We start from the raw sequence: 24117 nt of genomic DNA on the forward strand, positions 1-24117 counted from the left end.
CCTGGAGGGCCCAAACCCTGCAAATGTAAGCTGATGCCCATCCTTGCAGGGACCCTTTCATTGGCCATTCAAGAACAAGAGCCCTGTCCAGGCCAAAGGGCCATGCTGCGCACTGGGACTGCTTAGGGAACCTCTGGAAAGCTGCCTTCCATTGCTCTCATCCTTAGATATACCATTTTAGACAAGCTGCACTCATTGAAAACCTGTTCTCTGTAGTTAATCTTTGCAGTCAGGGGGTTTGGTAGACTTGCTGAGCAATCCTAAATAGGAAACGACCTTGATACTATGGAGAGTTGGTTAGAATAGGTCTTCGTTTTTCTGAGGGGGAGGTGGAAGCTCTAATGAACTCTAGGCATTGATTCATCCCAGTATGGCTATAGAGGCATCATTCTCAGACTCAGTATTTCAGCCTTGCCGGTAGGCAGGCCCTAGGCAGCAGGGCTACAGCATTTGTATTTCTAATTTTTGAGAAACTCACTCTGTCTCTGTGCAAATACTTGCTGGTAGGTAAGATACTTATTTGGGATTCCAAAAATATGCAGATAATGCTCTAGAGCTTTTGAGCCTGCAGGCAGAATTGCTAGCGGTTTTCAAGTAAAGTGTAAGACACAGGTGTTTCAGGTAATAGCTGAGTCACTGATATCTGGCTAGGAAAGGCCAATACTTTTGAATGAGTGGCCTCCAAAAGCCCATATGCTGAAAGCTTGCTCCACAGGGTGGCACTATTGGGAGGTGGTGGAACCTTTAGGAGATAGGGCCCAGGAGAAGGTCTTTAGGTCATGGGGAATGTGCCCTTGGAAAAGATGATGCGGCCCTAGTCTCTTCATGTTCTTTCCTTTAGTCCCATGGCTTACAAGGGTAGCAGTTTTGCTCCACCGTGCACTCACAGCATGCTGTGCTGCTTCATCAGAAGCTCAAAGCAACTGGACTACTCATCCAGGGACTGGAGCCTCCACAACTATAGGCCAAAAGTAACTCTTTTCATAAATTGTCTCAGGCATTTCATTACAGTGATGGAAAACTAACACATCCAAAACCAGAGGAAAGTACAGTCACCATGTGCTACACAGTACTAGACAAGTGCCCTGACCATGGTCAAGTTTAGGAATGTAGGAAAAAGAGTTGTATTGAATCCCAAAGGAAATTTCCATGAACCATTGAGACACAGAATGCATGGTTGTAAATTTTGAGTGACATGCCCTTGGCCCAAACCCTTGTAAAATAATGGAAATATGCAAGTGCCAGGAAAACTGGTGTGAAATTGTCTGGGTCCATCCTGATTCTACCTCCAGTCTTGCTCCTGGACCCTCTGTAAATACTGAATCCCCAACAAGGGCCTTCTCTTAGGATTGCTTGCACTCTCCCTTGAATGTGTATTTACTTTCTAAATAAACTTGGCAAGTACTGAAATTCTTTTCCATCACATATACCAAGAACCCCAAGGTCTTGAGTTCCCCCTCTCCTCGGGAATGCCCCAGACCCTTCTCTGGAGGTATTTCTTCTCCTGTGATGAAGTCAGTGGGACCAACTGTATGGGGAGGGCCAGATCTTGAGGCAAGACTCTCATGGCACCCACGTGCATGGAATAAGTGCGGGTATGTGGTGAAGAACCAGGCCTGGGGGATGAGCAACTAACTCACGGCACTTCCAAAGGTCCATAGATATACCGTGGTACGTACCGTGCCATACTACCACCTCAGCTCCAGAAGCACGGAACACATCACCACTGAGACTGGGGGATGAGACCCAGAGATGTGTGAAAAATGAAGCCAATCACCTCCTCTCTACTGAAGGTCCAAGGCAGTTTTCCTGAGATGAGGTCAGCATGGCTCTGTCTGGCATCTGAGCAGAGAGTAGCTGGTGTTCCTTAACATGCACACAACTGCCTCATTTAACACCCTGATACCACTGTAAGTTACTTTCTCCACTCTATGGAGACCGTGAGAGGGGATGGCAGGATCTCAAGGCCTATCTACAACCTCCCACAAATCAGCTGATAGGGAGAGTGGAGTTGCCTGGGTTAACTTGCAGAGAGCGGCAGTGCAGATGCTTCTCCATACCACACTTTCTTTTAAACCACCAGACACTATGTCCTCCTAACCCCACCCTCCTGATGAAGCAGGGGCGCATTTTCTTCCTCATATGCCTTCCAACTTGTGGAACAGTAGAGCAAGGTGTATGTCCTTCCTTTAGAGGAGGTTAGAAAGATTCCTGAAGTCTTCTCACCATCCCTGGTACATCCATGGTGATTTGTGACCACAAGGTAGCCTTTTTCTCACTTTGGAATTTGAGTCTTTGGCAGAATAATGGAAGAATGGAAGAAATTATTGGAGTTTGTTTCATGGTAGTACTGAGGTAGGATGGTGAAGCAATTATTGTGTCTGATAATCTAAGATCAGTTGGTTCCTATCTGTCCCTACCTGGTTTTTCAAGACTTCCTTCAATTTCCTGAGCTCCCTAACATTCTTTCAATAAATCACCCTTTTACTTGGGTTTTCAAGAGTGAGTTTCTGTGGTTCAGAACCAAATGACCCCAAATAACATAGAACCTTGATGTCAAACACCTCATTGTCACTGAAGTGTCAATAAACATAACCCTAGCATTTAGAGATGGTGCCATCTATCTGATGGAGCTGACATGCCTCTTTGATACATTCTAAGGGGCAAGATTTAGGAGAGGTACTACTAATTTGTGTGGAAATGACCATTTATTCTTATGAAGTGGGAATCTAAAAAAATTTTTGCAATCATGCAAAAAACAATTTTTAAGCCCACAGATGTGCTAGGTACCTGTTTGGCAAGGAGCAAAGGTAGGGCTGGCTGAGCATGAGCCAAAGGCTTTAGCTGGACCAGGAGTACAGACAGACTGTTGGAAGAATCTCATGTACTCTTTCCCAAAAGGTAGAGTGAAACTGATCAGACTTCATCTAGTATACTGCTTAGGTATACTAAGCAATGGTGAACCCAAGGTTTAAATAAGGCTGGACCTTCTGGAGTCAGGGGTCTTCTAAGGCTGAAAAATCAGGCAAAGGACTAAAATTCCAGAAGATAATTCCAAAGAAATACAAAATATGTAGAGTCAAAACAAGCCATCTCACCATGGAGCCAGAGAGATAAGCAATGCAAGTGAGCCTGGAGCCATGAGGCAGAAGGAAGCCCTTGTGAATGACTGCTGGTGACATCCATTTGTCATTTGCAATTTTCTTCGGCAGGTTAATCCACCTGTCCTGTCCAGATGGATTTGGGCTCATGAAAAGAGCAAAGGGGTAATAAAAGACTCTGGACAAATCTTTAGCAACACAGGTCCCTGTGAAGGAAGCTTCTGAGCCAAGCCCTGGTCAAACTGTGTAGATGAGAGTTCAGTGAGCTGCAGGCTCATACCAATCAGTTTTGTGACTTCCGGACTCCTTTTAGTCCCATTCTGGGTCTTGGTTTCATCTTCTGAGAAATGGGGATAACTATCTTCCCCGCCTATTTGTCAGGTTATTGTGAAGGCTAGAAAAATCTTAAGAATGCCTAAAATCAGAAGAAATCTGAAAATGCTACAGAAACCTAAGGGCATTATCAGGATCATCTCTTCTAAATTGAAAAAATAAGGCCTTTTATTTGACAGTCTTTTCTGCAGAGTTCAAAGTTTTTGAAAAGAATTATTATTATTATTTTTTTAACAGAAATTGGAACTTTTTTACACAGCCACATCAATGTTTATAGTAGCTCAATTCACAACAGCAGATCTATGGAATCAATCTAGGTGGCTTTCAACATATGAATGGATAAACAAAATGTGGTAAGTATACACAATGAAATATTACTCACTTTATTCATAAATAAATTATGGCACTTACCAGTAAATGGATGGAACTAGAGACTATCATGCTAAGTGAAATAAGTCAATCCCAAAGAAACCAATGGCCGAAGAATGTTCTCTTTGGAATGTGTATGCTAAGGCACACAATAAGGGGGTGGTAGAGAAGAATAGAAATCCATCGAATTAGACAAAGGGGAATGAAGGGAAGGGAGGAGGGTTGGGAACAGGAAAGACGGTAGAATGAATTGGACATAACTTTGCTATGTTCATATATGAATATACACCAGTGTAACTCTGCATCATGTACAACCACAAGAATGGGAAGTTATATTCCATGTGTGTATAAGATGTCAAAATACAAATTAAAAAGAAAAAAAAAAGAAACTGGTACTTTTCACACACCTCTCAGGAAATCAATTGAAGAGGCTAGCGCACTTTTGTATGAAGCATTTTTAATCTGGGAAGTAATCTAGTGCACTGACCCCCATAGCCACTGCTGTGATTTTAAAGAGAAAATGCTCTTGGGTTGTACACTGGGACCTTTCTAAGAGCTGTTGCAAAGGAAGTCCTCCAACTGAGTCACATGTCAGCTCTTTGGCTTAGTGGTATCTGGGTGTGTTTAGTGGATACAGCCACTGTGAACCCCAGCATACTATGAATGCTACTTGGGTTTGGTCTTGGTACTGGATTTAGTATGGATCCTGGCTTTAACGCTGGAAGTACTCTCTTTGCGTTGTACCTCTAAAAAGACAAAAACAATTAGTGTATCATAGTAATAATATCTTATAATTACTATGGCTTTTAACTTTAATAAGCAGTTTTAAAATTCCATTCTGCCTGAGTAACACAGACAAGCTCTGCGCCAAAAGTTTGACTCCACATTAGTTACTGAGATTTTGAACACATTTCCCAAAGTTTAAGTGTGGTCAGTTAATTGCTTGCATTCTAGGTCCTGGGGCAGGGGACTATGTGATTTGAGAAGCAAAGAAGAGAAAGACTATTTCCTCCTTCCTCTTGTCATATCTCAAGTTTAATGGGAAAAACTTCAAATAGAGTTAAATCTTCAGAATCCTCCCTCTCCACTCCTGCACCCCTCTGTGGTCTCCAGCCGGCCCTCTTTCTCCAGACCATGTGAGTACAGACCCAACACGAGATCCATCCCAGGAACGGGCACAAGAGGCCTCTAGCCATTAAGCCCGCTCTCCCTGGCATGACATGAAAAGTGGCTCCATGATACCCAGCTTCCCAATTTAAATCCCACAGACTGGCTGCTGCCACCTCCATGCCACCTTTGATCACCTTAGTTCACAATGTGTACTGCTTTTAGTGTCTTCCCAACACACAATCACAGGGCCACTGGAACCCAGGACTAAACCATATCCCCTTTCTCCACTCACAACTTACTGTACAATGATTTGCTAATTATAAATATACAGACAAAAAAAATAAATGTGCTCCCCTACTCTGTCCAGGTCTTTTTCTTTACTCAACAGCCACATGCTCTTTTCTTCACTCTAATAAAATTTTCCATTCCTTCACTGTACAATGTTCAGGAAAAAAGTGATTTCACTGCACTAACCCACACAATATAGCAGTATCAGAGTGCTCCAGAGGTGTCTGAATTCTTTTAAAGGGCTACCTGTTAACACTAAGAAATGTTAGCTGTAGGGATTTCGGGGGAGAAACTGCTCAGGTCACCTGCCTGACATGAGTATTGCCTTGCTTAGGAGCCAGCTATCCTAAGCTTTGCAAAGCTTCTCATCTTTGCCTTTTGATCCCCCAGCAATGACTTTGATGGTGGAGCCTGGAAGGGAGGGGGAAGGGTAGCAATTTTATAGGTTACTATTTGCAGGTTGGAGACAACTGTACATAGTTAACCTCTACTTAAATCACTAAAATGTCTAGTTCTGGGTTTAATTTATGTTATGGTTTAGATATGATGTGTTCCCCAAAAGCTCATATGTGAGACAATGCTAGAATGTTCAGGGCTGGGGCTATAGCTCAGTGGCAGAGAGCTTGCCTAGCATGTGTGAGGTACTGGGTTTGATCCTTAGCACCGCATAAAAATAAATAAAATAAAGGCAAGCTGTCCATCTACAAGTACAAAAATTCTTTTAGAAGAAGAATGTTCAGACGTGAGATTATTAGATTATGAGAGTTAACCTTATCAGTGGATTAATCAACTTATAAGAATTAACTGTAGGCAGGAAGGGTGTAGAATAGCTCACTGGGGACATGACTTTGGGTTTTACATTTTATCCCTGATGAATGGAGCTCACTTTCTGCTTTCTGGTTACCATGTGCTGAGCCGCTTCCCTCTGCCTTGCCTGTCCACCAAGATGTTCTACCTCACTTTGGGCCCTCAGCAATGGAGTTGGCCAACCATGGACTGAAGCTTTGAAACCGTAAACCAAAATAAACTTTTCCTCCTCTAAATCTTCCTTGTCAGGCCTTTTGGTCACAGTGAGTAAAGCTGACTAAAACAACTTAACCCTCAAGGGCTTTATGCAAATGGGCAAAACCCAAGTCCTTCATTCCATCTCTCCAGTTTAACTTGAAGTTTTTATTGTATGGTTTGGATGCATATATTTTTAAAGCTGGGAAAGGTCTAGTTTTAAAATTATTGGGATTAAAGCTGCATCCAGAATTTGATAGGATGAAATTTTCTAAATTCATGAAAACTGTCTCACATATATTCAAAACCTAAAACTAAAGTCACACTTGGAATTTATATTTTGATCAGTTCAGAGTTGAAAGGAGAGAAAATTGAGTTGAAACTCTTTCTCCAAACACTGTGCCCAGGGCTAGGTGTGGTGAGGGTTGGCTAACTTCATGGCTTTTGCTGGGGATGAGATTGAGGTAACAGAGGAAAACAGAAGTAGATATATTCCCAGTAAAATCTCTTGCACCAGGAGTTGTCCTGGAAACAGACCACAGGCTGGAGATAAAAGCAAAAATAAAACATAGTCTGATACTGAAGATATTGAGAACTGCTTGTGGGCAGATTAGCTCTACATAGAGATAAGAAATGAAAAGTCAAATTCCTCTTCCTGTAGAATTAAAAGTAAATTTTTTAAATCATAGAAAACCCAACAAGTACCAAAACATTAAACCAAAATCCTCAATAACTTCCATCACCCAGAGACAATGTCTATCAATAATTGGTCATATTTCTTTTTGGTCTTTTCTTCTAACATTAAAAAAAAGCCATATCCTATTTCTTGCATTTGATATTTTAACATAAAAATTTCCCATGTTACTAAACACTCCTTGTAAACACCATTTTAATAGTTGCATATTCAAGAATATTGAGATAGCATGATTTAAACATTTTCCCATGAGTAAAAAGGTGGGTTGTTTCTATTTTTCCCATTACATACATTAATATACCAAACACCTCTGCACATTAAATTTTTTTCAATATTGAAGATTTTGGGGGGCACTCTAACTGTTCATGCTAGGTAAGCACACTACCCCTTGAGTACATACCCAGACCCCAGGACGATGATGATGATGATGACTGAGATGAGGTCTTACTGTTGCCCAGGTTGATCTCAAACTCATGGGCTCAGAGGATCCTCTCACCTCAGCCTCCCAAAGGTAGGACTATAAGCACATGACACCACACCAGCTATTTCTTTAGGCTAGATTTTTAAGAGTGACATTATAAGTACAAGTATATGCATGTTTTAAGGGAAATCCATACCTACTCTCAAATTATGTTTATTTTTATTTTTGGCAGGCCTCATGCATAGTAGGCAAGCACTCTACCACTGAGCTATATCCCTAGTCTCAAATTATATTTAAAAAATTGATCAAATTATACTAAGTACATATATGAATTGAATTTCACCTTTATGCTTATTTGTAAAGCACTACTTTAAAAAATCAATAGGCAAATAGAGGAAAGACTAGTAGAGGAAGGGGAAAAAAGGGGAGGGAAAGAAGAACAGAGAGGACCAAAATGAAGCAAATTGTAGTCCATGAATGTATGATTATGTCAAAATGTACCCCACTATTATGTGTAACTGTAAAACACTAATAAAAACATTATAAAACAACTATGTTGGTACTTATGATCAGCATTGTTTTATTTCACTTAAAAAACCTTTGCCAGTTAAGTAAAAATTGTATGTCATGTTTATTTGTCCACTAGCATTAGTTACTTGGTTTCCTTTTGTGGGTTGTTCTGAGCAAGCCAGTGAAATATACGTGGAAACGCATCAGAAGCATAGATTAGTGGATCAGCACTAAAGGTATGATGTTCTTTTAAAATAGTTGTGGCCCAGTCTAGTTTCCTTTCATAAATACAACCTAAATAAAGCAAAATGAGAAAGCAAATCTTACCTTGATTTCTTGAGGAAATTTCCATTGACCTATTTTCTTCTTCCTCCTCATCCTCCTCCTCCTCGTCTTGTTCTTCCCCTTCTTTCTCCTCCTCTTCTTTTTCTCTTTCAATTTTTTCTTTTTGTTCTGATTCCTTTCTAATCCTGAGTATTTCCTCTAGTTCCATCTCTAGATCTTTATTTTTTATGAGGGTGTAATGAAGCTTCTCATGTACTTCCTCAAATTTCTCCTCTGCCAGTCTGGCTCTGCTCTCAACCTCCCTGATGTGGACAATGTCCAAAGAAATAAACAAAATGAAATGTGTTGAAAAGGTATAAAAACTCACCATGCGAAAAAGGCAGTGGGGTTGGATGAATGTGTCCCAAGAGTGCAAACACAGGAAAAGCAGGAACGTCAATGAACAACCAAGAATTCAGGGTATTGAAGCCACTGTGGATCCTAATGTTAGAGTTGCAATCAGGCTGTGATTTAAGAATATAACATATTTATTATTCCTCAGTGAAATCCAACTTTTGGGTATTTGAAATTATTCATCAATAGTCAGGAAAGTCACTTTTAGTAATTAATTTGGGCTTCACATAATTAATGTGATCCAACAAACTGAATCTAACAGCACCTCTTCTTTTCTTGCACCTCTGTGGGGTGAGTCTAAATGTTCCTTCCACAGCTCTATCATTTACTGCTGCCTCTAGCAGAAGACTAGGAGATACTCACCCCACTAATAAGAATAAAGTAGGCAGGACAATCAAAGGTAAACCAAGAAATGTGGATTTCTCAGAAAACCCTCCCGGGCAGTGGCTTTCATTTTCTGCCTCATACTTACTTTAACTTCTCCTGCATATGTTCAATTACAGCCAATGCTTCAAGATACTTTTGAGCCAACGTACCTTGCTCAGCTTCTTCTTTCTGACAAAGGAAATGCATGATATGAAGGAAATGAGAGTCCCAACAGTTACTACTCTACTTCTTTAGGAAATTAAGTCTTCCAAAATGTTCATTTTCTACTCCTCATATTTGTCCAGGAGATGAGTAAGCATATCATTAACACCAAAAAATAATAGGGATTATCTGTGACCAAATAGCAGCTTCCAAATTATTCATAAATTTCACTAGACATAAATTTCACTAGAGTTACACAGGAAACACAATAACAACAAAAAGAAAGGAACAAAGATTTAAAAACTAAGAAGGGTAAACATGTTTTTGTAATAGATCAAAGAAATTAACCATATCTATCTTATTATTAATAATTTACTTCACATGGCACATAACATTGTAAAATCCAATAAGATTTTTAAAAATTCCTACAGAACATCATAAAAATCATTTTAAGGTATAAATTTTGCCAGGAAGAGAAAAAAATGGGGAAAAAATAACCTCTGTATTTTGGATCTAGATATATTCTTGACAACAATGTATTAGGAAAGTGAGAGAGGAAATTAGAGGCAAAAAGTATAAGCCTATTTCTAAATGAATATTATATTTTGCCAGAAGTATGAGCTTTTAAAAATCTACCTGTTTTTTTTTTCCAATCAGAAGCAAATAAAAGGAAATCCCACATAACAGCTGACATGAGAGGCCTAGGTGTGTAGCCAGATTGCCATAGGCGAAGCAGGGCCCCAGGGGACCAAACAAAGTCCTGTGGGGGCCTCACCCTCACTCATGTGTGCTACTGCTACTGCACTACCTTTTTCTAAACCCTGAGAAATGGTATGAATTGTTTTCATTTGTATTCTAGACATTTTACTCTCTTCTTATGTTTTCCATTCCATGTTTTCTAAGGAATCTCCATACTGCCTTCCAGAATGGTTGCACCAATTTTCAGTCCCATCAGCAACGTACGAGTGTACCGTTTCCCCACATCCTCGCCAACATTTATTGCTACTTGTATTCTTGATAACTGCCATTCTGATTGGAGTTGGAATCTCAGTGTAGTTTTAATTTGCATTTCTCTAATTTCTAGAGATATATTTGTTGACCAATCATATTTTTTCTTCTGTGAGGTATCTGTTCAGTTCCTTTGCCCATTTATTGATTGGGTTACTTGTGTTTTGGTGTTAAGTTTTTGAGTTCTTTGTATGTCCTGGAGATTAATGCTCTGAGGTGCAGGTGGTAAAGATTTTCTCCCATTCTGCAGGCTCTTTCCTCACACTCTTGATTGTTTCCTTGGCTGCAAAGAAGCTTTTTAGTTTGGATCCATTCCATTTATTGATTCTTGATTTTACTTCTTGCACTTTTAGAGTCTAGTTGAGGAACTCAGTTCCTAAGCTGGCATAATGGAGATTTGGGCCTATGTAATCTTCAAGTAGGTGCAGGGTCTCTGGTCTAGGTCTTTGATCTAGTCTACTCTAGGTCTCTGCCTAGGTCTTCGATCTACTTTTGAGTTTTGTGCAGAGAGACGGGTTCAAATTCATTCTGCTACATCAGGATTTCCAATGGTATGCCTTTACTCCATGTACAAACAGAGAAACAACATGTATCCCATTTGTTTACAATAAAAATAAATTTAAAAAAAAAAAGGATTTTCAGTTTTCCCAGCACCATTTATTGAAGAGGCTGTCTTTTCTCCAATGTATGTTTATGGTTCCTTTGTCTAGCATGAGATAACTGGATTTATGGGTTTGCCTCTGTGTTGTCTATTCTCTCCATGGGGCTTCATGTCTGTTTTGGTGCCGTTTTGTACTACGGCTCTGTAGCATAACTTAAGGTCTGGCATTGTGATACCTCCTGCTTCACTTTTCTTGCTAAGAATTGCTTTGGCTCTTCTGGGCCTCTTATTTTTCTAAATGAATTTCATGACTGCTTTTTCTATTCCTATGAAGAATGTCATTGGAATTTTAATAGGAATTGCATTAAACCTGTATAATGCTTTTGGTAGTATGACCATTTTGACAATATTAAAACCATGGGAAATCGTTCTATCTTCTAAGGTTGTCTTAATTTATTTCTTTAGTATTCTGTTTTCTTCCCCTCCTCCCCCATTGTAGAGGTCTTTCACCTCTTTTGTTAGATTGATTCACGAGTATTTTATTTTTTTGAGGCTTCTGTGAATGGGATAGTTTTCCTAATTTGTCTTTCAGCTGATTCATCATTGGTGTATAGGAACACAATTGATTTATGGGTGTTAATTTTATATCCTGCTAGTTGGATGAATTCATTTATGAGTTATAGAAATTTTCTGGTGGAGTCTTTTGGGTCTTCTAAATATAGGATCATGTCATCAGCAAATAGGGATAGTCTGAACTCTTATTTGTATCCCTTTTACTTCTTTCTTTTGTCAAATTGCTCTGGCTAGAGTTTCCAGGACTATGTTGAATGGAAGTGGTGAAAAAGGGCATCCCTGTCTTGTTCCATTTCTTACAGGGAATACTTCCAGTTTTTCTCCATTTAGAATGATGTTGGCCTTGGGTTTAATGTGCATAGTTTTTACAATGTTGAGGTATATTCCTATTATCCCTAGTTTTCCTAGTGTTTTGAACATGAATGGATGCTGAATTTTGTCAAATGCTTTTTTCTGCATCTGTTGAGATAATCATGTGATTCCTCTCTTTAAGTCTACTGATAAGGTGAATTACCTTTATTGAGTTCCATATGTTGAACTAGCCTTGCATCCCTGGTATGAAAAATAGCCATATTACATGCTGCTGGTTGAGACTGATAAATGACAGCACAGCAGTTCTCCCTTATCATGGGGGATACTTTCCAAGATCCCTTGTGGATGCTTGAAATTGCAGATAGTACCTGTGCTAGTCAATTTTGTATCACTGTTACAAAATACCTGAGAAACACAACTTTTAAAGGCAGAAAGATTTATTTTGGCTAATGACTGCAGAAGTTTCAGTTCATGGTCACTTGGCCCTGTTGCCTTTGGGTGGGGTGAGGCAGAACAGCATGGTTGGGGGCACATGGTGGAGTAAAGCTACTTACCTCATGGTAGTCAAGAAGCAGAGAAAGAAGAAGAGCTAATGTCCCAATATCCCCTTCAAGGGCAGGTCCCCAGTGACGTAACTTCCTTCCAACAGGTCCCCCTCCTAAAAGATCTCCTATCTCCTAATAGTGCCATCAGCTGGGGATCAGGCCTTCAACACATCTGAACCATAACAGTGCCTATCCTTCTATATAAACACTGTGCTTCTGTGACAGTCAATCTAGTAACCAAGGCAGCTATTGCAGTTGATGGCACATACAGTACAGATATGCAGATCAAGGGGTAATTGTCATCCTGGTCAGGACAAAGCAGGATGATGTAAAATTTCATCATATTACTCAGAATGATATGTGACTTAAAACTATGAATTGTTTATTTCTGGAATTTTCCATGTAATATTTGCAGACTGTGGTTGACCATGGTATAACTGGAACTGCAGAAAGTGAAATCACAGATAAGGAGGAACTACTGTATTATTTTCCAAATAAATCACCCAGGAAGGATCAGAAAAACTGAAAGAAAAATGACAGAAAAAATAAAATCTTCTAATTGAATATGCCTAAAAATTGATCAAATATTGACCAAGAGATTCATAAACTAGGGAAAGGAATGAAATTCTGACATTAAAATGAGGCTTAAAGATGAGAATGAGAAGTTTTTGGAAAGTTAAGATAACGAAATGAGAGGTTTTCAGGGATGATGGTAGAAGAAAAAGAAATTTGTGAAATACCTTACTTAGGAGTGCCTGGTCCAGGACTGTATAGAGGAAAAAGAGGGGTGGGAGGGGAAAAAAAATAACAGAATGAATCAAACAACATTACCCTATGTAAATGTATGATTACACAAATGGTATGCTGTTACTCCATGTACAAACAGAGAAACAACATGTATCCCATTTGTTTACAATAAAAAAAAAAAAAGCTATGCAAGATTCATATCATTTTCACATGATGTTCATTTTAAATGTCCTAGTTGGGTTTGAGCCACGTACCCAGGAATACAATGCATACACTTCCAATAGAGGTTTGGAATAGACGTTTTCATCTTCCCCAATGTATCGAATGATTGCTTCCTTCTCGGCAGATGTTGAAGGGATCTGGAACACAGACACCAAGGACCTGTTAGCCAGCTGGTGGACAACGCAGTGGCAAGTCAAGCTACCTGGAGCCGGGTCCGAAGCCTCGATTGCCCATTTCTCTTAAACAAGCATTTTGAAACCTTCCACACAGTAAACGCCGACAAATTGCTAGGGATGAGGAGAGGGGGACAAGGGAGATCATTCTGAGAAAAACAGGATTTCTTCCAGTCCTCAGGAAGTATGGCGGGGAAGACAGATAATAAAGCAAAGAAAGCACAACATGATTACTGTTAGCACAAAGGTATGTCCCAAAGGCTGTGTGCATCTAGGAAAAGGGCCCTGTACTCTGCCCAGAAATGCTGCCCAGAAGTGTCCACTAGGAAAATGACATTTGGAGGCTGAATAGGTGCTTATAAAACAGAGAGGGAAAGGCCTGAACCAAGTCCACAGGCAAAAATAATAATAATAATAATAATAATATTCATAATAAAATATAATAATATAATAATAATAGCAATAATATTATTCTAAAATTATTTAATAATATTATGTAAACAAAGGGAAAGGTGGTGGCCTTCTATGTGGCAAGCACTTTACCAGAAATAACACAGAAGCTGCTGATCAAAAGAGTCTTGGGTATTGTACAATATTTTTATTCTTGTCCTTAGATGAGTAAAAGGTCAAGGACAAGGTCTTTTCATGGCCGCATTTAAAGTACATGCAGAGGGGCTGGGGCTATACCTCAGTAGTAGAGCGCTTGCCTACCATGTGTGTGGCACTGGGTTCGATCCTCAGCAGCACATAAAAATAAACTATATGAACAGAACATTGGGAGTAAATCAAGGCACTGAAGATGGTATTAGGCAGTTATGAGTTATGCAAGCTGAAGACAGGAGCAGTCAATCTAGAATCAGCAAGTGCTCTCTTGCCAGGATCATCTGGGTTTGAACTTTGGTTCTGTCACTAAAGCTATATAACTTAGGGTAACACAGTCTACCTATTGAGCTTCAATTTTTTGTACCTTAAAGTTATTTTGTATAGGTAAGAGATAACATGCAGAGGTCATGACGGGAACTCACTAATTGGTAGTTATTATTGTGTTTTTATTATAATACAAATTCCATGAAGGGGTTTTATTACTACAAATGTATCAGCATGTAGAGACTGAGAAGGAGAGCAAGGGGAGCTGAATCAGTGGAGATATGGAATTTAAACTGCTATTTAAAAATTTGGCAATGAAGGACAAAGAAACAGCACCAGGGTAAGAGGTTGTTTGCACAGTTAGTAGGACAGGAGTGAATGCAGCTAATAAAGAATGGCTGGATTCAGAAAGGAGAACAGAGGGGCACAGGTAATTGGTTAGATCTATGAGGAAAGGAAGGAAGAGGTCACTCCAGAGGGTCTACTTCTACTTTGCTCAGGGCTTATCTGTCTGTTCCTTAAAAAGAGGAAGGAAATAGCCAGGTGAGGTGGCACATGCCTGTAATCCCAGTGGCTGGTGGGGGCAGGCACACTGAGGCAGAAGGATCACCAGTTCAAAGCCAGCCTCAGTAAAAGTGAGGCCCTGTCTCTAAATAAAATGCAAAAGAGGTCTGGGGATGTGGCTCAGTTGTTGAGTGCCCCTGAGATCAATTCCTGGTACCAAAAGAAAGAAAAGAAAAAAAAAAAGAAAGAAAGAAAAAAGATGAAGGAAATAATACTAAATAACCTACCTATTTTTGTGTTTTGGATGGAGCCTCACTATGTTTCCCAGGCTGGTTTTGAACGCTGGGGTTCAAATGATTCTCCTGCCTTAGTCTCCCTAGTAGCTGGACTACATGTGACCACTACCACTCCCCACAAATAATCATACCTCTTCTGCTTTCTCTTCTTCCTCTTCTTCCTCTTCCGCTTCCTCCTGAGATTCCTTTCTCTCTTTACTTTCTTCTTCATTCTCTTTAGAAGGCTTCTCTATTTCAGGCTCAATGAAGTCTTTTATACCTTCCTGTGTTGACATGATATTATAATTATAGCTTACTGTCTGTAATTATTTATTCAAACATATTAAATGAGTGTTAATTCTGCAACTAGATTCTAAGTCAGTGGTAAGAAAGGACCCTCCCTTAAAGAAGCTTACAATTTTGTGGACAATAAAATTCTATAGTTGCACACAGTTATGCTGTAGGAGCACCTACTGCAGACCAAGTAGTAGCCAGGGGTGAAAGAGAGGGTTGATCAAGTAGTTTTTCTGGAGGAGATGTCTGAGTTTTTTCTTGTAGTCTGAGGAAAGGAAGGAAGAAAGCACAAAGGAGTTCTAGGCAGATAATTCTGCATGTAAATGACTAGTTTGAAAACAAAAGTAGTTCAGTGGAATAGAATCTTTGAGGTAAATGGACAAGGACACAATCATAGAGGACAGGCTAGATGGTTACGTTATGGAGATTGGATCCTGGAAGTAATGAGGCAGAAAAATAAAAAGAAAAAAGAAATGAGGGAGAAAGTGAAAGAGAGTGCAGAAGAAAAAGGAAGGGAGAAAGGAATGAATAATAGAAGTTGCAGGATTGAAAAGGAAGAGGACTCAAGATGTTTAAGAGGTTAACTCTCGGGCTGGGGTTGTGACTCAGTGGTAGAGCACTTGCCTAGCATGTGTGAGGCACTGGGTTCAAGTCTCAGCACTGCATATAAATAAATTAAAGGTCTATCGACATCTAAAACTATTTTTAAAGAAGAGGTAACTCTTAGTGATTGACAAGATGGACATGGATGGTTAGGGAAAAGGTGCATCTTGAATGACATGTAGTTTATAGTTTAGGCCACTGGATAGATGATGATGCCATTCAGAGATAATGAACAAAGTTGGACAAACACGTTTGGGGAGGCATGAGTTCAGGTTAGGCTATGTGAGTTTGAGGTATTGCTGAGATATCCATGTATATATATCCAGTAAGTGCCTGAAAATATGGAGGGATTTGAGCTAAAGATAGAGAATTGACAGTTATAAGACTTAAAGTCAATGAAGTAAATCATATTCCAAAGTGAAACTTGCAAAGTGATGCAGGGACAAGAGCTTAGGACAGTAAGACAGTAAGTTAGTCATAGAAAGAGGTTGGGCAGAATAAAGAACTCACCCAAAGGCATAAAAGTGGACATCCTATATCTCATGTCCTATTCCTGGGTAAAACAACCCAACATCATAAATGTGTTCTAAGTTAATATGCAAATTTAACATTCTCAGTTTTTAAAAAGTCATATTTGTCTAGAGCTAAATGATAAAATTAAACAGAAGAATAAATGAGCAAGAACAGCAATAAAATACCCGGAAAAAAAGATCAATGAGAATGACTGGCCATACCAGATATGAAAATGTATCAGAAAGCCTCAAAAATTAAAATGTTGTGGTAATGACCCATTAATAGAAAAATCAATGGATAAGGATAGAAAATCCAGAAACAGAATTAGGTGGATGTGGATGTTTTCAAGTGCTGGGAATACGGTAATGTGAAAGGCAAATCAGTCTTGTTTATATTAACCCAAAAGAGTGAATTAGGACCTGTGGGTAGAAAAAGATAAAGTACACATATTCTGTTTAGTTGAACAGAAATAATAATGTTCTAATAGTGTTCACCAAAAACAAATGGGATTAGAGAAGGCAATAAGGAATCACTGATGACCGTCAAGTAGTTTTAGAGTTTTAACTAAAGTGTTTGTGATGGAATGGAAAGTGGGCATGATGGGGAGGAAAGAAAGAAGTAGTAGAGAAGAAGAAAGATCAAAGGAAATATATTTTAGAATGGGAGAAATGACCATGTTTATAGATTGCTTTTAGATAGATAAAATGGAACCAGTAGAGAGAAAGACATTAAAGATAGAAAAGACAGAAGACATTGGACAGGAGATTAAATGCCCAAAGGAAGAAGTAACCAGATGGAAAGACTAAGACTGGGGAGGAAGAAGGGTGAGTACAGAAGCAGGAGTCTGAGGAAGTAGCAGGGAGCTTGCACCTGGAAGCCGTTCTTCCCTTATGAAGTAGGATTAAAAAATCACCTGCCATTTGTCTAATCCAATGGACTTCTATTCTTCCCCTCCCCACCTCCCCACATATCAGCAAAAGGGAATGAAGGGAAGGGAGGGTGGGAGGGGACTAGGAGGGACAGAATTAATCAGACATAACTTTCCTAACCTTGTATATGAACACATGACCAGTGTAACTCCACATCATGTACCACCACAAGAAGGGAATCCTAATTAGAATAAGTTACACTCCTTGTATGTACAATATGTCAAAATATACTCTACTATCATGCATACCTAAAAAGGACAAATTTTTAAAAAAAATCACATGCCAGCAAAGTGAGGGGAGGTGTTTGGGTAGGTAATTCTCTTTCTTAAAAGGGAGAAAAGTTGCCAATGCTCTTGATCAAATTCTCCTCTGAAGAGTAAATGATGAGGATTTGTAACACTCAGTGGAAAAAGTTCCTTGAAACTCATCTACTAAAATATAGGAAGGACCTGAATAATGACCCAAATAACGACAGACCCCAGGCATCACATAAATGGAATAATGCTATTATATGAAAATACCTCTTCTTCAAGTAGTTTCTCTTTTTCTTCAGACGTCAATAAATTCACTTTTCTGCCTTTGATATGAGAAAGGAGGTGAGTGCAAGTGTTGATCCACTCATAACATTCACTCTGAGAAGAGATACAAGATAATTTCTATGTAGGAAAATATAAGATTAAACCAACTCAATCATTCACTCACTCCTATTAAGGAAGAACTAAGTAAGATTTCTCTAAACATAACTCCCTTCAATTAAATTTGTACTAGTTCAGTTCAAAGATGGGTTCAGAAGTGATTTACTGTGAACATGGAATTTGACCAGGTTTGAGATCTGGGTTATAACAGGATAAGGTGTGGTGATTTGCCATAAAACCAGATGCAGAAGAATGATTGGGTTTACTAACACTTTAAATGGTCTACCCTGATAAATTGTATGTGACTGAACAGTTCAACAATGATTGCATGATAACAACAGAAATAGCAGGCACTTACTTAGTATTTAATTATATGCCAAACTCTAAGAATTGTATATATATTTACTAATTTGATACTTCCCAATATGAAGTATGAACTATTATTATCCTCATTTTTTTAAAGATGAGGAATAGAACAGTTAAATATCTTGTTCAATATCCTGGACATATATAAACATAATTGAATTCTAATCTAGGTGGTCTGTGTTTTTTTAACCACTATAAAAATATTATCCCCAGCTGGTCACAGTGGCACCTGCCTGTAATCCCAGCTATTTCAGAGACTATGGCAGAAAGACTGCAAAATGAAGGCCAGACTGGGTAAGTTAGTTAGCAAGACTCTCTCAAAAAATATAAAAGGCTGGGGATGTAGCCCAGTGATTAAGTGCCCCCCAGGTTTAATCCCCAGTACAAAAAAAAAAAAAGAGCTCAAAAAACAAAATGTCATGGTAATGACCCATTTAGAAAAATTAATGGTTAAGAACAGAAAATCTAGGGGGGGCTGGGGTTGTAGTTCAGTGGTAGAGCACTTAGCTAGCACATGTGAGGCAATGGGTTTGATCCTCAGCACCACATAAAAATAAATAAATAAAATAAAGGTATTGTGTTCATGTACAACTAAAAAAAAAAAGAATAGAAAATCCAGAAACAGACTTAGGTTGAATGTGGTTGAGGTTGTTTTCAATAAAGCAAATGGATTAAGATTTGAAGCACACCCCTTATATAATGAGATGGGAGAGACCTCATCCAACTAAAGTAAATGGTAAAACTATATTTGCCAAGATCTCCTAACTCCTAAAATCTGGTTTTGTTGTTTTAAAGGCACATTATTCCTTATTAGTAAAAGCAGTGAGAAGCAGAAAATGTCATCTTCTCTGGGAAAGAAGATCTGGTTAATCAAAAGGTGTTACCATGTAGGGAAATCATAACCCACTTTAGGTTTCTGAAATTAACCATAAAGAGCAGTAATATGCCTTATATTTCTCTTGTTATTGCCCTTATTTTTCACCATGGAGTTATTATGAAATAGCAGGACCAAACAATTTAAGAACTCATATCCCAAACGCTAGGTTACAGATTAAGAAAACTGAAGCCCATAGAAATAAAATTAAGCCTACCACATGTTACGGCTTGAATATGAGGTGTCCCCCAAAAGCTCAGGAGACAATGTAGCAATGATCAGAGGTAGAATGATTATATTAGGGTAATATAACCTAAACTTTTGATTAAGCCAACTGGTGGATTAATAATTTAAAAGGACTCGTGCCCTGGTTGGCAACTGCAGTCAGGTAGGGTGTGACTGGAGGAGGTAGGTCACTGGGGGTGTGCCCTTGGGGTTTATATTTGTTCCTTGTGCCTCCATAGCTCACTCTGCTTCCTGGCTGCCATCAGCTGATAGTTTTCCTCCACCACACCCTTCTACCATGATGTTCTGCCTTATCTCAGGTTCAAAGCAATGAAACTGGCCAACTGTGGACTGAACCTCTAAAACCATGAGCCCAAAATAAACTTTTCTTCCTAGAAGTTGTTCTTGTTGGACATTTTGGTCATAGTGACACAAAGCTAAACATCACGTTAGCATCCCTGATGCTTACATTAAAGGATTCAGTGGTTTAGTATGACGTCTTACCGCATATCAGAAAGAGGACTGGAAAGGCAGATGATAGTATTTGGTTTTATTCCTAACTTCACCTAATTAGCTTTGAGTTCTTGAGTAGATGCTTCACAGTCCTCATCTATTTTTTTAAAATGAAGTTGGTGGTTTATTCTAGGTGACCCTTATGCATTCGTGAGCTGGTAAATGTTTAACGACCATCTGGTGGGGGGAGAGCCCTGATTTGCAGAAATGTTAATTTCTCTTTTTTTATTTTTAATTTTTAATTTTTTTTAGTTGTAGGTGGACACAACACCTTTATTTTATTTTCATGTGGTGCTGAGGATTGAACCCAGGGCCTCACACATGCTAAGCAGGCGCTCTACCACTGAGCCATGACCCCAGCCCCACAAATGCTAATTTCCATGATATAAGTGCTCCCACCATCACAACGTCCATGGTATTCATCAGTTCCAAATGTTGTCACTAGATGTGGAGTTGCGAAGGTGTACACGATCAGCTCTTTTTAAACCCATGTAAGCCTCTATTCCACCATTACCTTTGAGGACTCTTGCAGCTATAATATTTGATGAATATATTATTTACCTTCTTTATTACACCTAGAACCAAGGCATCATTTTATTTTATTTTATTTTGGCAGGGGGGTGCTGGGATTTAACCCAGAGTCACTTTACAATTGAGCTACATTCCCTGGCCTTTTTTTTATTTTTTGAGATAGGGTTTCACCAATTTGCTGAGACTGGCCTTGAACTTGTGATCCTCCTGTCTCAGTCTCACAAACTGTGGAGATTATAGGCATGTGTCACTGTGCCCAGCAGCTTTTATTAATTTTTTAAGAAATTAATAGTATTTAATTTTTTTTTTATTTCTTCAGAGTTAATTCACCATTCTGTTATTGAATATGCACACAATGAAGCAGATCCTAGTCATTCTCTTACAAATTTCTGAGACATGGAAAATGCTTTCATAAGACAAGTTTGGATGGAGGAAAATTATTAGGAGTCTTTTAATGAAACTTTTACAGTGATCTATAGAGTTAAGGTTTCCAGAATTAAGCAGGTTTTCCTTCAAAACTTTCAACATCACCTTTCATGAGGTATAGGGGAGGGTGGCTTGGAGGCTTGGATGCCTAATCTATAAACACAAATCTCTTTCCATGAATATTTTTCCTATTTAATTCTAATAAAGTCTGATTCAGCATTGTGTTAATAAATACTTATGGTAAAAAGTTAAAAGTTAAAGGACTAAAATTTACTTTCTAGGGTGAAGGAGGATTTAAGAAGTAAGAAGTGATCCTAAATGTTAAGTTCATTGTTGTGGATCAAAAAAAGGAGAAACAGAAGGTTGTAGGAGATGGTCTTTTATGGGGTACCAGTAGGGAGAGCTGAAACTTTCTTGAATTTACCTGCTGGAACATCATGAGAGGCAGGTTTCTAATACTACTTTTCAAAGTCATACTGCTTTTGGAAGGCTAAATCCTGGAACTAGAAGTTCCTTGGGTGACCATAAAGGAGGATACTGCAGCCCAAGATGGATGGCCTTGACAGATTACACAGGGTAGAGATGGATAAGAATAGCATAGAGGGAACAAAGAATAGGTGGTCTGGAAGGATCTCTTTCTCTCTCCTTCCTTCCTTCCTTCCTCCCTCCCTCCCTCCCTCCCTCCCTCCCTCCCTTCCTTCCTTCCTTCCTTCCTTCCAACTCCAGGCCTTGTGAGTGCTAGGCCAAGTGCTCTGCCACTGAGCTAAATCTCCAACCCCTCTAAGATATTTCATCAGGCCATAACTGATAAACACACACACACACACACACACACACACACACACACACACACACACAGAGACCAGCACCTAAGAGTGGGAGAGAAATATCTGCCAATATCAAGAAAATTGAGGACTTTTGGTGGGAGCCCTTAAAACTGACTTTTGGCTACAACTAACTCCAGGAATATATGTGACTCTAATTCTAGGTACTAGAACATTAAAGATGGTTAACCTAAAACACTTTAAATGACATCTACCTATCTAGGGACTATTTCTATGTTTTTAACAGTCACTCTATGATGTACAGTACTAGTATACTTTTACTGGAAGTCAGTACTCCAATTTAATGTCTCCAAGCTTCAAATGAAACCTTAAGGACAAACAATTGCCATAACCAAGTGGAGCAGATAATATACAGATATCAGTTCCTTTCAGAAAACAGGCATAAAGGAAGAATCTCTGGGACTGAGCCCTCCTGGAAAATGGTCTCCTGAATTTAACTGTGGAGTTCAAATGTGGGAGTTCAGATTGGATCAAGAAATGCCAGGATCAGCTGTGAGGTAAAAAGGATCATTAGTCACTAGACTGGCTCAGAGGTCTTGGGGAACTGGAGAATCCCCATTTCTTCTTGAATTTTGTGTTTTATGTAGGTCAATTTGCTGGAAAAGTGGAGTAAAACTCCAAAACTTTACTTAGGAGCCCTCCCACTTCAGAGCTCTGTCCAGAATCACATGAATCTCCTTTATTGAAAAGAAACTCTCAAAACAAGAGTATGGAAAACTATCACTAGTCATCCTAATACCAGTCTTTAGTAGGTTTTCAAGATGATGGTCTAGAACGTAGCTTTTTAAAATGCTAGAATGCGTTGCCCACAGCATCACGGTATACCCACATTAGACGAAGCTTCTCCAGAAGACCATCTTTTACTCTACACCTCATGGGATACGGATGAAGCCATAAGAGTCCCCAGAACTTGACGTCACAAAGATTCACATACCATAGAGGTTGTCTAGGAGATCATGGGATGACAGTGATGAATTCGAAACTAAGATAACTTTAATAACATGGAAACTAGCCACTCACTTTAGAGTGCTAAAGCACTCCAAGAGAAGCGGGGGGGGGGGGGGGGGGGGGTGTCTGCCTAATCCCCTAAATAGTTTTATATATCCTGAAAGACCTCAGCTGCAGGCACATATATTGCTTCAGAGAAAGGAGGTTTGAGCATGGGATTAGTTAGAATCTTACTTCTGATATAAGACTAGATTCTCACCTTCATCTGATAACATTCTCCTCATTTATTTGAGGGTAAGTGGGAAAGAGCTTGACAGAGGACCTAAATAGCACTGGTAGAAAGTGCAGATCCTCATAGAGATGATATAAGGTCATGAGCCTCTGATCAGGGCCTGGGGTGGAACAGGCAATGAATGGCCCATAGCACAGTGCTCTCACAAAATCGAATACAGATGGTTTTACAGTGTACAGGTCCCCAAGGTACCCTTAGGAATGGTCCCTCACCATAGTGTCCCTCATATTGCTATTGCCTTAACTTTAATAGGGAAGTCACCCCAAAGCATCTTGAACCTCTTATTCTAAAATTGCCTTTATCTGGAAACACGGTCTCACCACACAGAGTTCTACCCCCTTTTAAATAAATAATGATTAAGTGTGACTGGGAGCTGACAGTGGATCTCCACCACTCTCCATGGCAGGTCCAGCCTGCCAAAGTCAGGATCTCTGTGGGTGGGTACTGATAGGGGCTGGATGTAGCAAGCCTTAAAAGATCCAAGCATATTTCTAGATGTGCAATGAGGACTATAAGCTCCAAGAGGTACAGGGTTCTGAGGCACATCAGTCTGTTGTGAAGAACACACTGAAGCTTCTCAGAACCAGAACTGAAATTGAGATATTTCATTCACCTCCCAGATGAGAAGTGAAACACACCTAGAGGAAAAACACTTTCAAATAGTAAAGTAGTTTCACTCTGACAATACCCTAATTGTTCATAGCATTTTCTTTTTTTTTAACTTTCTGCTAAATGAAATTTTCTATTTTAAATTTGGATTTAGCATCCATATTTATGAGGCTTATTTCCTCTATACTTATTGGAATTTTTTTAAAAGCGCTTTGCTAACTATGTGAAATAAACTGGAAAATCTTTTAGTCATTATGTCCAGGTAATTTTTTTTTATTTTCTAAACTAATGCACCAATTTCTTCTCCGAAAATTGGTAAAAGAAATGTCATTAATGCAAATTAAAACCAAGTGACATATCACTATTCATCTATTAAAATGTCAAAAGAAATGAAAAGACTGACAATTATAAGTGTCAGTAAGGATATGAAGCAGCTGAGACTCTCTTTCACTGCTGAATGCTTTAGCCACTCCAGAAAATACATACATTCCATTCTTAGATACTACTCAAGAGAACTGGAAGTAAAAGTCTATTCAAAGACCTGTACATAAATATGCACTGAAGCTTTGCTTTTAATAATAAAACATTGGAAACAATTCAAATGCCCATCATGGATAAATTGTGTATGTCCCTATAATAAAAATATGTGTATA

The 24117-nt window shown here is 39.1% G+C and overlaps 1 protein-coding gene across 1 annotated transcript in view; it reads right to left on the bottom strand.

Annotated features, from left to right (window-relative positions):
- Nucleotides 1-3893: 3893 nt before the first annotated feature.
- AXDND1 (axonemal dynein light chain domain containing 1) overlaps nucleotides 3894-24117 on the bottom strand; it is a 113547-nt gene continuing 93323 nt past the window's right edge. The window contains exons 20-25 of the mRNA XM_079105921.1: nucleotides 17722-17832; nucleotides 15014-15145; nucleotides 13075-13179; nucleotides 8979-9061; nucleotides 8156-8415; nucleotides 3894-4549 (exon numbers count right to left, since the gene is read on the bottom strand). Of these exons, the coding sequence (XP_078962047.1) occupies nucleotides 4470-4549; nucleotides 8156-8415; nucleotides 8979-9061; nucleotides 13075-13179; nucleotides 15014-15145; nucleotides 17722-17832 (771 nt within the window). The 3' untranslated portion in view covers nucleotides 3894-4469. The remainder of the gene's footprint in view (nucleotides 4550-8155; nucleotides 8416-8978; nucleotides 9062-13074; nucleotides 13180-15013; nucleotides 15146-17721; nucleotides 17833-24117) is intronic.

Source organism: Sciurus vulgaris, assembly GCF_902686455.1.
Source record: "Sciurus vulgaris genome assembly, chromosome: 12".
NCBI lineage: Eukaryota > Metazoa > Chordata > Mammalia > Rodentia > Sciuridae > Sciurus > Sciurus vulgaris.